A 15,541-nucleotide genomic window follows, 5' to 3' on the forward strand; every position below is an offset into this window, starting at 1 on the left:
TGTAAAAATGGGGTTACATGTGCACATTGGTTTAGTTGCTAAAGTGTACCTATGCGCTCAAACTAACTATTCGTTGCGGGGCGTGGTAAAAGGCTTTGTTTTTATCATACCGATGCAACAAGAATTTCAGAGCATTCAAGAACGTTGGCGTTATCTATACCTACATAATATATTATTACTAGATGATGCCCGCGACTTCGTCCGCGTGGATTTAGGTTTTTGAAATCCCGTGGGAACTCTTTGATTTTCCGGGATAAAAAGTAGCCTATGTGCTAATCCTGGATATTATCTATCTCCATTCCAAATTTCAGCCAAATCCGTCCGGTAGTTTTTGCGTGAAGGAGTAACAAACATACACACACACACACACACACACACATACAAACTTTCGCCTTTATAATATTAGTGTGATGTGATGTCGAAAGGATTCTCTACATAAAATCATCATTCATCACTTCTAGCTTCAGAGATTCTCTTTTAACTCGCATAGCTTTCACAATGTATGTTTTCCTCATTTCACACCTCTGCAGACACATTTCTGCTTTCACTCAATAGTTCTGGTTTTCAGATTATAGTCTGTTCGCTGTCTGTTCTATTAAGTCTGTTCGCATCAATATGGGCGGAACCCAGATTCATCGAGCCGCCATTACGCATTGACTTCGACTTGCCGGTTGAGTTTCGCTCGCTAACCACCAGCGATGTGAAGACGGCTTGGATCGATATGCCTATCAATCATTTTGATCCACAGAATCGGGACACGTATAAAATGGTATGTGAAATTTTTCAGTTGGATTGGCCATCTCATAATGGATATTCCCTTCCCTTCTCTTATCAGAGCCGCCACACCCGATCCCAGGCCTTCCTCATCCAGCAACTTCCCTGTGGGATTGACGGCCGGCCGTGGCCGAAATTCGGTCAAAACATTACATAAATGGGGCAGACGTGTTCTGGAGTGGAGATCGCGTATGGGTAAGCGCAGTGTGAGACGACCTCCTGCCCGCTGGACCGATGACGTAAAGAAGGTGGCGGAGAGCGGGTGGATGAGGAAGGCGGAGGACCGTGTTTGGTGGCGCGCTATTGGAAAGGCCTATGTCAAGCAGTGGACGCATACAGGCTGATGGATGGATGGATTACATAAATATTTTTCCCTTTCAGCGTTACATGTATAACGAAGAGTTCTTCGGTGGGGACGGCAAGCCAGTTTTTATTTTGGTAGGCGGCGAATGGGATATAGTGCCCGGCTGGCTGCGAGCCGGGAACATGTTCTTAATGGCACAGGAGAACCAGGGCCACCAGATATACACCGAGCACCGATATTATGGCCAGAGTCTGCCTTATAAGTAAGTAGATCTGATCGCTCTGATAAAATAAATAAGTAGATCTCTCTTGCACAATTGTATAAAAGTGAAAAGGACGCACTATGATCGTGGGACTATTTTTAGGGACGCACCATTCCCTAAAAATGTAAGCGTAGCTCTAGGTACGCGTTTATATTGCTTACTGCAAGACATCTTAAAGATTGCTAGCCTTTCCCTGTGCCTTTGTCTTTATATTTTATTCCTGTAAATATTAATAAATAAAACATCTAATGTTATGAAACAGAAAACAGTCCAGTGAGCAAAGCCAGGTCAATAATATAACAAACTTGTTCTGTCTACTGCGCATTACGCAAGTCTACAAAAAGTACCTATCTTGGTATGTAGGTACTTATATAAAAAAATAAAAATTTCAGAAACTTCACAACAGAGAACCTCAGATTTCTAAACGTGGACCAAGCCCTCGCTGATCTTGCATATTTCATTAAAGAAGTGAAACAGACTCCACGGTTTGCGAACAGTAAGGTGGTCTTATACGGAGGGTCGTACGCCGCCAACATGGTGCTGTGGTTCAAGCAACGATATCCGCATTTGGTGGTCGGTGGTGTCGCTTCTAGTGGACCTGTGGCGACCGACCACTGTAGGTTGGTTAGACCGCGTTTTGGTCGTCGCGCAACTGTTTGTTGTGTGACGACGGTAAATCGCGGCGGGCAAATTCCAAGAATGCCACCTGCATATCGCAGCTGCGAGCGCACCTGCTAAACACACCTGCGCGCAGCCGGTAAGAACCGGTATTTACTGGCTTTTGCGTAAACAAGTACGGTGGACGGGGAAAGACTATAAAAAGGCTTTCCCCAGATTCCCAGTGTTCAGTGCGTTTCATCAGTCTACTTTGACACTCGTTGCGTCCCCTTCGTGGACGACTCGCGATAATGAATAGAACGCATTCTGTTCCATGTAAATAATTAGTTAGCATTGTAAATACAACTTTAGTGTAAATTTTCTTATTGTGTATTATATAATGTGGGTAACAATAAACCAGTGTACATAACTTTGGGTGTATCATTTAACACCAGCGGAGTCATATATATACCCCACATATTGGTGACTTCCGACGTGATTAGTCACCACATATTGGTGACTTCCGACGTGATTAGTCACCACATATTGGTGACTTTCCGACAATTTTAAATCAACATTTTTAATATTTGTGTTTAAATAATTACGTAAATTATTTTTAATTTTTATTATTTTTACGTAAAATTTTAAATAATGCCGGACACACAGTGCGCGAGTGAAAACGCGACTGACTCTAAACTTTTCCGGATCGGTGTTAAAACTCCACCGTTTTGGCCTGAGAAACCAAAACTTTGGTTCGCGCAGCTTGAAGGACAATTTTCTTTAGCTAACATCACCGCGGACAATACCAAGTTTTATCACGTGATCTCAGTGCTCGAACACAAATACGCGGCCGAGGTTGAGGATGTTATTGTGAGCCCTCCCTCGGAAAATAAATACGAAGTTTTAAAAACTCAGCTCATCGAACGATTATCCGCGTCGCGCGGTGAACGGCTCAAACAGCTGTTAATGAGTGAGGAGCTGGGTGACCGCAAACCTAGTCAGTTTTTGCGGCACATACGGAGTTTGGCGGGCGCCGGATATCCCGACGAATTCCTACGCACCTTGTGGTCGAGCCGGTTGCCTAACCTGCTGCAAAGTATCATTGCAATGCAGGAAAGCTTACCGTTAGACCAGGTGGCCCTCTTGGCCGACAAGGTCCATGAGGCTTCGCCCGCGCATAATACGCAGGTCGCCGCCGCGTCTTCTTCTTTCGCGTTAACCCAGGTGAATAGGAAATTAGATGATTTAGCGGCGAGATTCGAAGCTCTGGAGGCGGTGAGTGGTCACCGCACCACCGGGCGGCACCCTTCGAGACCGCGCGGACGCGGCCGTGGCGCACACAAGTCGCGCAGCCGCTCCCGCGCCGACGGCCAGGTTCTGTGTTGGTATCACGAGAAGTTCGGCGCAAAGGCAGCTAAGTGCAAATCACCGTGCCATTTTTTAAAGTAGCGCGGCCGTCTACGTCGGCCGCGATCCCCTACCACGAGTCTGATTCTCCCCCGTACCAAGAGTGTAATTTTGTCCCCTACTACGTGTGTAAGGATGACCCCTACTACAAGTGTAATGTTGTCCCCTACCAAGAGTGTAATTCGGTCCCCTACCATAAGTGTGATTCGGTGTGCGGTCGATTGTTCGTAACCGACGCAAAGACTAAAGTGCAGTTTTTAGTTGATACGGGATCGGACTTATGCGTTTTCCCGATTAGTTATTTAGGTAAACGGCAACGTCCAAAGACGAACTTTGAACTCTTTGCTGCCAATAACACCGTCATAGCTACTTATGGTTGGCTAAGCGTTACCTTAGATTTAGGTCTGCGCCGCTCTTTTAACTGGCGTTTTATAATTGCCGATGTCAGCAAACCTATTATTGGCGTTGACTTTTTATGTTTTTATAATTTACTTGTTGATGTTCGAGGCGCTCGTTTAGTTGATAAGACTACGTCGCTTACATCAGCTGCCCTGGTTGCATCCGCGTGCGCTTACCCTAAGGTCAAAGTCGCGGTTACTGGTGATTCTAAATACCACCAATTGCTGATGGAGTTCCCTGACATTGTGAGGCCGACTGGATCTCCTCTAGAGCGGGAATGTAAACATCAAACGCAACATTTTATAAAAACTACATCTGGCCCGCCTGCCTGCTCTCGGCCGAGGCGGTTGGCGCCTGATCGGTTAAAAATAGCGAAGCAGGAGTTTGAAGATATGGTTCGCACGGGTGTCGCGCGCCGTTCTGAGAGTCCTTGGTCATCGCCTTTACATTTGGTGCCTAAAAAGGACACGGGTTGGAGACCTTGCGGTGACTACCGGGCGCTTAACGCTCGTACCGTACCGGATCGATACCCGGTACGGCATATCGCCGATTTCTCTCATAATCTTCACGGTTGTAAAATTTTTAGTAAACTAGACCTAGTGCGTGCTTATAATCAGATTCCTGTAGCGCCTGATGATGTACAAAAAACGGCAATCACGACACCTTTCGGACTTTTCGAATTTCCATACATGAGCTTCGGTTTGCGCAACGCGGCCCAAACGTTTCAGCGTTTTATGGACGAAGTCCTAAGGGATCTTGATTTCTGTTTTCCATTTATCGACGACGTGCTCATCGCTTCGGTCGATGAGGCACAGCATGTCGAGCACCTACGCATAATCTTTCAGCGTTTCAACGAACATGGCATTTTGCTTAATGCTAGCAAATGCGTGTTCGGTGTTCAGGAAATAGAGTTCCTAGGCTACCTGGTTTCTCCTGACGGAACTAAACCTATCGGAGATAGAGTCCAGGCCATACGAAATTTTTCGCGGCCAAAGACTATTCGGGACCTTAGGCGTTTTCTAGGTGCGTTAAATTTTTATAGACGTTTTATTACTGGTGCTGCTAAGTTACAGGTTCCTCTTCACGGTCTGCTTAGTGGTCCAGCAGTTAAAAGTAGTACCGAAATTAACTGGACTCCCGCCTTAGAAGAAGCTTTTAACAAGTGCAAAGAGAGTATTGCTGATGCTGCCCTTCTGGCTCATCCAGATTCATCTGCCCCTCTTGCTATCGTTACGGATGCGTCTGATTCCGCTATCGGGTCGGTTCTCCAGCAACAAGTTCAAGGGCATTGGCAGCCGCTCGGTTTTTTCTCGCGGAAGTTAACGCCAGCTCAGAGTAAGTACAGCGCGTACGATCGTGAGCTGTTGGCGATTTACGAGTCGGTTAAATACTTTCGTTATATGGTCGAATCAAAACCTTTTTACATACTTACCGATCATAAACCGATAGTCTCTGCATTTAAAAAACCCTTGGATTCGTGTTCTCCGCGGCAATTTCGATATCTTGATTTCATATCGCAGTTTTCTACGGATGTTCGGTATATCGCCGGAGAAGACAACGTAGTCGCGGACGCGCTATCAAGGACGGAGGCTATTGCACCGGTAGATGAACTATTAAACGCGTTAGCTAATTCACAAGCTACAGATTCCGAATTAAGGGAATTATTACGAAACGGTTCGTCTCTTAAATTAGAAAAAGTACATTACGGATCTGTAAAATTATTTTGTGACGTTTCTGGTACTAAGCAACGCCCTTATATAACACCAGAGTTTAGAAAGATAGTTTTTGATAACCTTCATAGGTTAAGCCACCCTAGCGCCAGGACCACTATTAAATTGGTGACTGAGCGATACGTGTGGCCAGGTATTAGGAAAGATTGCCGCAACTGGGCAAGCTCCTGTATCGCCTGTCAAAAATCTAAAGTTTCGCGTCACGTACATGCCCCAGTTAGCGATTTCAAACTTCCGTCTAGCCGTTTTTCTCACGTCCACATAGACTTAGTAGGTCCTCTCCCTGTTTCTGACGGGTACAGGTACTGTTTCACCGCGGTCGATAGATTCACGCGATGGCCTGAAGCAGTACCACTTCATGATATAACAGCGGAGAGTGTTGCTAAAGCCTTTATTTCCTCATGGATATCCCGTTACGGGTGTCCATTAAAGGTAACAACGGATAGGGGAAAGCAATTTGAGTCGCATCTCTTCAGCAAATTGTCAGCAAGGATCGGTTCCCAACACCTTAAAACGACTGCGTACCATCCGGCTGCCAATGGTCTTGTGGAACGTTTCCATCGACAATTTAAAGCAGCATTAATGTGTCACGCGAATGATAGTTGGACCGAACAACTTCCACTCGTTCTATTAGGAATTCGCAGTGCATGGAAGGACGATCTTTCAGCGTCCAGTGCCGAGCTTGTTTATGGAGAGCCACTCAGGCTACCCGGCGATCTATTCGAGCCATCTGCTGACAAACAGACTGATTACACCGATTTTCTTGACAGGTTCCGTCTTCATATGAAGAAGTTACAACCTACTCCAATTGCTCGCCATGGTTCGAGCAAAGTTTTCGTTTTTAAAGACTTGTCAACGGTTTCGCATGTCTTTTTACGACAGGATTTTGTCAGAAGATCGTTGCAACCTCCATACGCCGGCCCATTTAGGGTGGTGGAACGGAATGATAAGTTTTTTAAGATCGACGTAGCAGGCAAAATAGTTACCGTTTCGATAGACAGGTTGAAGCCAGCCTATATCCTAACGGATAAACCAGGTAGCGTTACTCCAACAGCTGCTGTTCTACCTGCGAGGGATTCTATCGCGGTCCCTCCTTCAGAGCGACCACCTGCAGGTCAAACTACCTCTCGCTCTGGTCGCCGAGTTAGGTTCCCGGATTTTTATCGACCCTAAAGGTCTCCGGGGGGGCTGATGTGGCGACCGACCACTGTAGGTTGGTTAGACCGCGTTTTGGTCGTCGCGCAACTGTTTGTTGTGTGACGACGGTAAATCGCGGCGGGCAAATTCCAAGAATGCCACCTGCATATCGCAGCTGCGAGCGCACCTGCTAAACACACCTGCGCGCAGCCGGTAAGAACCGGTATTTACTGGCTTTTGCGTAAACAAGTACGGTGGACGGGGAAAGACTATAAAAAGGCTTTCCCCAGATTCCCAGTGTTCAGTGCGTTTCATCAGTCTACTTTGACACTCGTTGCGTCCCCTTCGTGGACGACTCGCGATAATGAATAGAACGCATTCTGTTCCATGTAAATAATTAGTTAGCATTGTAAATACAACTTTAGTGTAAATTTTCTTATTGTGTATTATATAATGTGGGTAACAATAAACCAGTGTACATAACTTTGGGTGTATCATTTAACACCAGCGGAGTCATATATATAACCCACAGACCTATAAAGGGCCAGGTTGATTTTACTGGTAAGCTCTTAAAGTCCTGCCCATAAAATAACCTTTCCCCCATCTCGTCTGTGATCCCACAGCATTACCTACATATTTTATGTATTTTATTCACAAGGGGCATTTCATATACTCGATATTAATACATTTCCAGGGTACTTGGAAGTGGTGCACCAGGCGTTCTTGTCTGAAGGCGGACCCGGTTGTATAGCGACCATCCGACAGGGAATAGCAGAGACTATCGCAGCTATGCAAACTGCAACTGGTCGACAGAACTTAGAAAAAGTTTATAGGTAAAATTTTATAATAAGTTCGGTAATAAGGCATTCTGAGCATTCTTCACAAAATTGCGTTTGGAAAGTTTTACTAAATGACATTTTAAATTCATAACCGCGCATTTTTAACGTAGGTACACAAGGCAACCAAAGGTGAGAGCCTCTCACCTTTGGTTGCCTTGTTCGTTGAGTTCACTATAAGAATTTCTGGATATAAATGTTTGGTTAGATCATAATTACATCGTGCTTTTAATAAAGATACCTACTAGGTACCTTAATGGACATGCTAGCAGCTTGTCGGAACTTAGAATGTTCACGTAGGTATAACAAGCGACAGAATTACAAATAAAAGTAATACTATTTTGAGATTTTCTGTACGAGGATAAAATTAACATTATAGGTTATGTTCGCCACTAAACTACGACAGCGCATTCGACCTGGGCTACTTCTCGGGGCTCATCAGCTGGACCTTCTCCACGTCCGTGCAGCAGGCGCGCCCCGCCACGCTCACTCGCATCTGTAACAACTTCGCGAACAATGTCTATGGTAAACCTATTATGTTCTTTTTTCTCCCCAGGGATGAAATGAGGTGGCGTCTGGTGACCTTAGACACACCGACAGTGGCGGTCTTAGGGGGTGGCGAACGGGGCAATCGCCCGGGGCCTCGCTCTTACAGGGGCCTCGCGCGACAACCTAAGCAAATTATAAAAAATATACATTTTTTAACTATATTTTTTATTTAAAACTTTAGATTCTGATCTTTAATTACTTATTAAGATTAACACATAACGGTAAATTAAAATAAAGTTAGTTAACTAATTCATCGCTCGGGGAATCCCCGTGTTTTATTTCGTTCGTCAGTTCCTGTCACCTTAGAATTATTTTGCTTCTAGTATGAGTTACAAAATTGTTACCTACTGGTAAAGTTTTGGGGGTTCAAACTCCCAGACAAAGAAAGTGTAAAATAGACTAGGTAGTTCTCGAATGCCTTCAAGCTCAAAATGTCGAATTCCTAAAGTGTTGAATTTGCAAAATGTTGAATTTCGGAGTTGCTAATGTTAGATCCCAAAATGTTGGATTCGCAAAATGTTGAATTTCAATTCCCAAAATGTTGGATCTTAAAAGTAAGCTTTTAATTCGCATATGCTTAAACGTAATTCACAAAAAAAAAATTCAAAAGAAAAATAAAACCGACTTCAAAAACCACAAACATTAAAAAGTAAAAAATAACTTTTGTTTAGCTACACGTGTAATGTACCTAGGTATGAAGTCGAGCGAGCATATTAAAACAAAATTAGAAATACAAGAAGAAGCTCGCCCGACTTCATATCTAGGTACATTACACGTGTAGCTAAACAAAAGTAATTTTTTACTTTTTAGTGTTTGTGGTTTTTGAAGTCGGTTTTATTTTTCTTTTGAAATTTTTTTATTTCACAGTTTTTAGTGGCCCCCCTGTACTATAATATGCTATGCCCAGTTAAAACCCTAATGTTTACTAAGCTATTACACTGATCGCGAGCAATTTGCTCCTATCCATTGAGGAGTTCTGTTCTCCATCTCCGAAGATATTCATCAAATCTTCACCAAAATATGAGACCACCTGCACAGTATACCCTTTCAAACAAAAAAAAAATTTTCCAAATTGGTCCAGGGGTCTTTGAGTAATCAGGGAACATACATAAAAACAAAAAAAAAAAAAGATTCCGACGAATTGAGAACCTCCTCCTTTTTTGGAAGTCGGTTAAAAAAAACCGGGCAAGTGCGAGTCGGACGCGCGCACCGAGGGTTCCGTACTCGGGTATTTTTTCTGACATTTTGCACGATAAATCAAATACTTCAACATTCACACAACAAATTCAACATTATAAGAATTCAACATTTGCATTTTTGGAATTCAACATTTTGGACTTGAAGGCTCGAATTTACCAATCTCTTATGTAAATATATCGAAAATTTTGCGCTCGCTTCGCTCGCGCTTTTATGTTGTATTAATTGAACCTCGAAACTTCGTTCCCATCGATTCAGGTTTTGAAAACGCCGTGGGAACTCTGATTTTTCGGGATAAAGCATCTGTGCGCAAGCTATCTCTGAATAATACCAAATTTTAACTAAGAAAATGGGCCCTGAAAAGGACTTTGGCTAATATTAATATGGTTTTTTTCGTAAATATATCAAAAATTTCGCGCTCGCTTCGCTTGCGCTTGTATTGTATAAGTTGATACCCAAACTTAAACCACAAGGATTTAAGTTTTTGAAAATCCCCCTGGGAACTCTTTGTTTTTCCGGGATAAAAAACCTTGAGAAAAGTAGAATGAGGTGCTTTGAAACATAAAATTTTGTTACGGCTGAGCTCGTTTATATTTCTCTTATTTATCTGTATTAAACAAAAAAAATTGCGCTCGGTACCAGATCTTTCAATTTTACTGAATCCTATTTGACCGGCCCCGGCTTTGCACTGGGAGCCTATCTATTCCATAGACAAAATATGGGTATGAATGTGGTATACTTGTGTTATATTATGGAACAGGTAGGATCCCCGTGCGAAGCCGGGGCAGGTCAACTAGTTATGACTAAGAGTCTACTTTCTACTAAGCTTATTATACTAATCGCGATCGTTTTGCTGATATCCGTTGAGGAGTTCTAGCCTCTGTTACCGAAACTGTTCATCAGATCTTCACCAAACTTACATGGTACCAAGTACCAACCTCACAGTACACCTTTGTAAAAATAGAAATGTGAAAATCGGTTTAAATTTGACGGAGTTATGGAGTAAAATCGATAAAAAGTTTGATCCCGTATCTCGAAGAATCCCTAATTTTTAGGGTTCCGTACCTCAAAAGGGAAAACGGAACCCTTATAGGATCACTTCGTTGTCTGTCTATCTGTCCGTCGTGTCTGTCGAGAAACCTATAGGCTATTTCCCTTTGACATAGAATCATGAAATTTGGCAGGTGCTAGCACAAGTACAGGAATAAATCTGAAAACCGCGAATTTGTGGTCACATCATTTAAAAAAAAAATTAAAATATGTTTTAATTTTCAAAGTAAGATTTACGAAATGAGTTCGCGTGATCGTGATGCCGGTAGAAAAATTGAGTCAGGTAGTTCAAAAAGGAAACGAGCTATCAAAAGAAAGCAGGTATAAGGAAATCTACGTGGATCTTTACCCTTTAGTCTTATCATTCGTTAGATTATTGTGCTTTAATTAAAAAATTTAGTCTTAGGAAAAGCCGCTTATATCAATTTTAAAATTTATTATCTCTGTATTTGTTAATTTCTTCTCTTGAAATCTTTCAATGTAAAATATTTTAAAACTCTATTTATTTGTATAACTTTAGCATTTCTCTTTAAACATGAAAAATACCTAAACTAAACAACCAGACCTACTTTCGCATCACATACTTTTCACTAAGGACAAACTAGGGCCTCGCAAGACCTGCTGCCCGGAGCCTCGCAATGGGTAAGACCGCCTCTGCACACCGACACACTGGCCTTAGACTGGCGACCTTAGGCCTTAAGCCTTGGCTTAAGGTCTTTGTCAACAAGGCTTATAGAAAAACTTGCTTATGCCCGCAACTTCATCCACATGGACCACATAGGTTTCAGTCAGACCCGTATTTTACTCCTTTAGGGGTCGAATTTTCAAAAATTCTTAACGGATTTCTACGTCATAACACCAATGCAAACTGCAGGCCCAGCCCGATCCGTCCAGTAGGTTCAGCTGTGCGTTGATAGATCAGTCAATCGGGTTGACCCGAGGTCACCTTTTCAGTTTATATATCTATTTAAATAATTTAGAAAGCGAGATCTTGTTATAAATTCAGTATACAACAACGTGCTCCATTCAGTAATTTATTGTTCCTAGCTCCATTTTTCACTATTGTGTTTTGACAATAATTTTTGAGATTTTTTTTTATTGGTGTGAACGCGACTTATCGGGTGAAAATACATCATACAACTCCTATACATTTACCGCGCCGCGTCACTCAAGTGCACTTTGCTCTATACAAACTCATATCCATACTAATATTATAAATGCGAAAGTGTGTCTATCTGTCTGTCTCTCTGCTACGTTTTCACGGCCCAACCACTGAACCAATTTTAATGAAATATGGTACAGACTTGGGATAAATCCCATGGGCTTCTTTTTATCCCGGAAAATCAGAGTTCCTATGGGATTTATAAACCGAAATCCACGCGGGCGAAGCCGCGGGCATCCTCTAGTAAACTATATTTACCACGCCCTTGGACTTTAATAATGTTAAGTCCTTAAAATGATTAGATTCGCTAATATAACTTCTTTGCTCGACTAGGTACAACGGCGATGGAACAGATCGGCGGCTACATAGCGGCTACGCGCAACCTCGGTAGCGGCTGCTGGAATATCGACTACAAGAGCTACGTCGAAATGTATCGCACGCAAAACACTAATTGCAAGTATTCTTTGTCTATAATGTCAATTACTAAGCGACCAATTCGTGTGTCAGTTGATTTTCGATGTTATTTCAATGTCCACAAATTCCACAATGGTTTGGCAGTGAAGCTCTGCGCAGCGCCTCGCCAGATTTGCTCCAGCCTTTACATGGAATATTTTTCCAGCGCGTGCGTGGTACTACCAGACGTGCACGGAGTACGGGTACTACCAGACGGCGCCGCGTACCGGCACGGCGTTCGACCAGCTCACGTGGCTCAGCGTGCCGTTCTACGTCGACGTGTGCAAGCAGGCTTATCACCACAAGTACGAACATTGAACTCTATACCTTATGTTCCTAAACCGTCCCGGCTTCGTTCGGATGAGATTCTGAAAATCCTTTCTTAAGGGGGTTCTAGTTTCTACGTTAGAGTGAATTTCTAGACCCAGCGGATTGAGCTGGTTGATGTGTCAGTCAGTCAGTTTCTCCATTTATATATTTACAGATACAGTAAGATATACTTATTATCAAGAAACAGTTAAAAATTATTTTGCTATAATCCGCCAACAGGATAAATCTGTATGGTCAAACATGCAGTTACAAGCTAAGCACCGCTTACCTCCCCAACCAAGCAATAAAGCCAAGTTCCCAAGCAAGCACTGCCACCACCATTCACATGCAACACCACACAAGACTTTTCCACTACTCTCGACGCACCAATTTACGACCCGTTTGACCGATATATGTGGCTTTGCAGTCTGAGCATTCGAGTTTATAAATGCCGGATTTTTGTTTGTTGCTTAATTCAAATTAAAAATCCGGCATTTATAAACTCGAATGCTCAGACTGCAAAGCCACATATATCGGTCAAACGGGTCGTAAATTTGAAACACGTTACAAAGAACATTTAGCCGCGGTTAGGAACAACCAACCCCAAAAATCACATTTTGCTAAACATCTCCTAGATAGTGGACACAAATTATCATCCGACCATTCATATAAAATCCTACACACTTGCGATAAAGGTCTTCGATTGAGCATGTTCGAACAATTAGAAATAATAAAACATAATAATAATAATCAATTTAAATTACTCAATGAACAAGTTAATGTTTCAAATTCACCGTTGCTTCGTTTGTTTGAAAGGGGTAGACTGGAGGGGTGCGGGGGTAGTACAGGGGGTGAGGGGGGTAATGGGCGGGGCAACAGTTGTGGGACTAAATAACAGTATATAATACCGCGCATTTGATTAGAACGTCACTTGACAATACAGCATTGTAAAGTCGAAATCTCCTGAGGATGCTCCGGTGTCGGGGCGAAACGTGCGTCGAGAGTAGTGGAAAAGTCTTGTGTGGTGTTGCATGTGAATGGTGGTGGCAGTGCTTGCTTGGGAACTTGGCTTTATTGCTTGGTTGGGGAGGTAAGCGGTGCTTAGCTTGTAACTGCATGTTTGACCATACAGATTTATCCTGTTGGCGGATTATAGCAAAATAATTTTTAACTGTTTCTTGCTAAACATGAACTTCCGCAAAGTAACGCCTGATTCTATCCAATATACTTATTATGTAAAAACTCCTATTGAAAAATATTGGAGCCTGGAGGCTAGTTATATTTATTAGTGTAAGTAATTAAAAAGCCCCAGGTATTTTTGAAAACCGCTGGGTGTTTCACTGTAGATATTTCAATTGGATTTTGAAACATTTATCAGAACATACGTCCAATTATTTCAGATTCGACGAGGCGTTCGTATACGACGCAGTGGAGCGCGTGAACTTGATATTCGGCGGCCTCACGCCTGACGTGAACAGCACCATCAACATCCACGGCGCCATCGACCCGTGGCACGCGCTCGGTGTACACGACCGCGACCTCAAGGAAGGCTCGCCCACTATCACTGTACCCAGGTAGATGAGTTTAGGATATACCAGCTATACTCACGTGTTTAGTCGATGTAAGCCCGACTAGTTAAAAAAATGGAAATAACTCACGATAGTTTGAACATCAAAACAGGTAAATGAGCTCAGCTGTGATAGTTCTCTGCATCGTATTCATCACCGATTTTGAAGAAGCATGCGAATGACGATTAGTATTGAAAGATGCGTTCTTACCACGGAATGGCTTTTTTGAGTACCTACCAAGTTTTGAGCATTCCGAACCAGTGGTAGATTATTTTGACGATTCAAAGCACTTGAGCGATCTAAATAACCTGAACATAGTTACAAATAGAATACCTAGTATAGTCCTAACTACTATATTTATAGTAGTTAGGACTATAAAGAAAAAGCTCATCTCGGAAAAATCCCTGAAAGCTGAATTTTAGTTGTTATATGAATATTGTTCTAAACAAAATGTCACTTCATATCGAACTCGGATGCCGTTAAAAAAAATTACAGGTCAAAGGTCACCAAAAACTAGTACTTAGTAGTAGTTTTTGGTGACCTACCTAGTAACTTAGTAGTATATTACGAGTAGTATTTACTATTTAGGAACATTTTAGATTTTGGTTAAAATAAAATGGGTACTTGCCTGAAATTGATCTTTATTTCCAGAGCATCGCACTGCTTCGACATGCAAGGCTGGCTGGAGTCGAACACTATCAGGATGACGAACGCTCAGCAGTTCGCGAGGCGAATGGTGGCGCGGTGGCTCTCAAACTAGTCCAATTATTTAAATAAACTCTTTTCTTAAATTGAGGGAATTTTATTTAAACCTGCCCCGGCTTCGGTAGCTTATTACAATTTTCGGAGTGATCTCTATTTTTTTTGCAAATTAAAAATAACTTATGTTATTCAGCAATAATGTAGCTTTCTACTGGTGAAAGAATTTTCAAAATCGGTTCAGTAGTTCTAGAGATTACTTCCTGCCAACAAACTTGGTGATTTGATTTGCTTGTTTGCCGGGCAAGCGTACGCTTTGATTTCTAGTTTCTTTTTATACTCGCCCGACTTCAAAATACCTATCAACAATCGATTTTTTTTTAAATCTTTTGAGCAGTTCTTGCAGTGACAAGTCATGCAACCACCACTGTCAATTTTGTTTGTATATAAATGGGGCGGGATATGTACTACCTATTTATTGTGCACACTCTACTTAACTAAAATGACAGATATAAATTGATTGCCATTCCTTACATAAATTATCTATCTCTGTTGAAAACGATAGTAATAAATCTGTCAATTTAGTTTAGAGATTGTGTACAACAACATTTAAGTGGGTTAAAAATAAAATAACACTTCATATTTCCCGATAGTGTGCCGGGAAACACAATTTAATATTAGTTTAAAACTCCACATTCAGACAAGTCGAAAATACACAGAAGTTAAGAGTCGCAAACTTCAACAGGTCGAAAAATACAATCACAAAAATGACCTCTACTTCGCCCTATTGAATTCCTAGAAGAATCTTTAGATAAATCCGTGGTTTACACGACAACGCTTATCACTGGCGGAATCATAGATATCGTTCATTAAATGCACAGTGGACTGTTGCTGCGGTGGGGTCGGTGTGTTTTCAAAATGGCTCTTTTCCACGTTAATTCCTTTTCGTAAACACAACACAAATCGCAGTGCGCGCGAGGCAGCGCTCGTTTGGGATTAGAGAAAAATACATCGACACTTACAAATATATAATAGAATGCTTAAGCGCCCTTTACACGGTCCAACTCGCCGTAATGTACGTCTCGCCGAGGGGCGATGCCTTGTTTTC

General features: G+C 42.3%; 1 protein-coding gene across 2 annotated transcripts; it reads left to right on the top strand.

Annotated features, from left to right (window-relative positions):
• Positions 1-368: 368 nt before the first annotated feature.
• Positions 369-14,539, top strand: LOC123867635 (putative serine protease K12H4.7). 2 transcript variants are annotated; one of them, XM_045909740.1, is made up of 11 exons: positions 369-769; positions 1,156-1,340; positions 1,733-1,940; positions 3,587-3,592; positions 7,153-7,171; positions 7,305-7,443; positions 7,826-7,971; positions 11,738-11,857; positions 12,024-12,162; positions 13,567-13,740; positions 14,386-14,539. In XM_045909740.1, exons 1-11 carry the CDS (start codon positions 503-505, stop codon positions 14,492-14,494), a joined length of 1,512 nt encoding a protein of 503 aa, XP_045765696.1. In that variant the 5' UTR covers positions 369-502; the 3' UTR covers positions 14,495-14,539. The 2 variants fall into 2 exon arrangements, with proteins under 2 accessions (XP_045765696.1, XP_045765697.1); XM_045909741.1 differs by lacking the exon at positions 3,587-3,592 and having other exon boundaries at positions 1,733-1,935; positions 7,142-7,171.
• The last annotated feature ends 1,002 nt before the right edge of the window (positions 14,540-15,541 follow it).

This window comes from Maniola jurtina, chromosome 8 (assembly GCF_905333055.1).
Source record: "Maniola jurtina chromosome 8, ilManJurt1.1, whole genome shotgun sequence".
Classification (NCBI taxonomy): domain Eukaryota; kingdom Metazoa; phylum Arthropoda; class Insecta; order Lepidoptera; family Nymphalidae; genus Maniola; species Maniola jurtina.

Excerpts from the sequence above, each read along its gene's own strand:
- LOC123867635 (XM_045909740.1), top strand. The coding sequence starts at position 503 with ATGTTTTCCTCATTTCACACCTCTGCAGACACATTTCTGCTTTCACTC. Across the intron at positions 7,444-7,825 it reads AACTTAGAAAAAGTTTATAG|GTTATGTTCGCCACTAAACT; the intron begins GTAAAATTTTAT and ends TTAACATTATAG. Across the intron at positions 13,741-14,385 it reads CCCACTATCACTGTACCCAG|AGCATCGCACTGCTTCGACA; the intron begins GTAGATGAGTTT and ends CTTTATTTCCAG.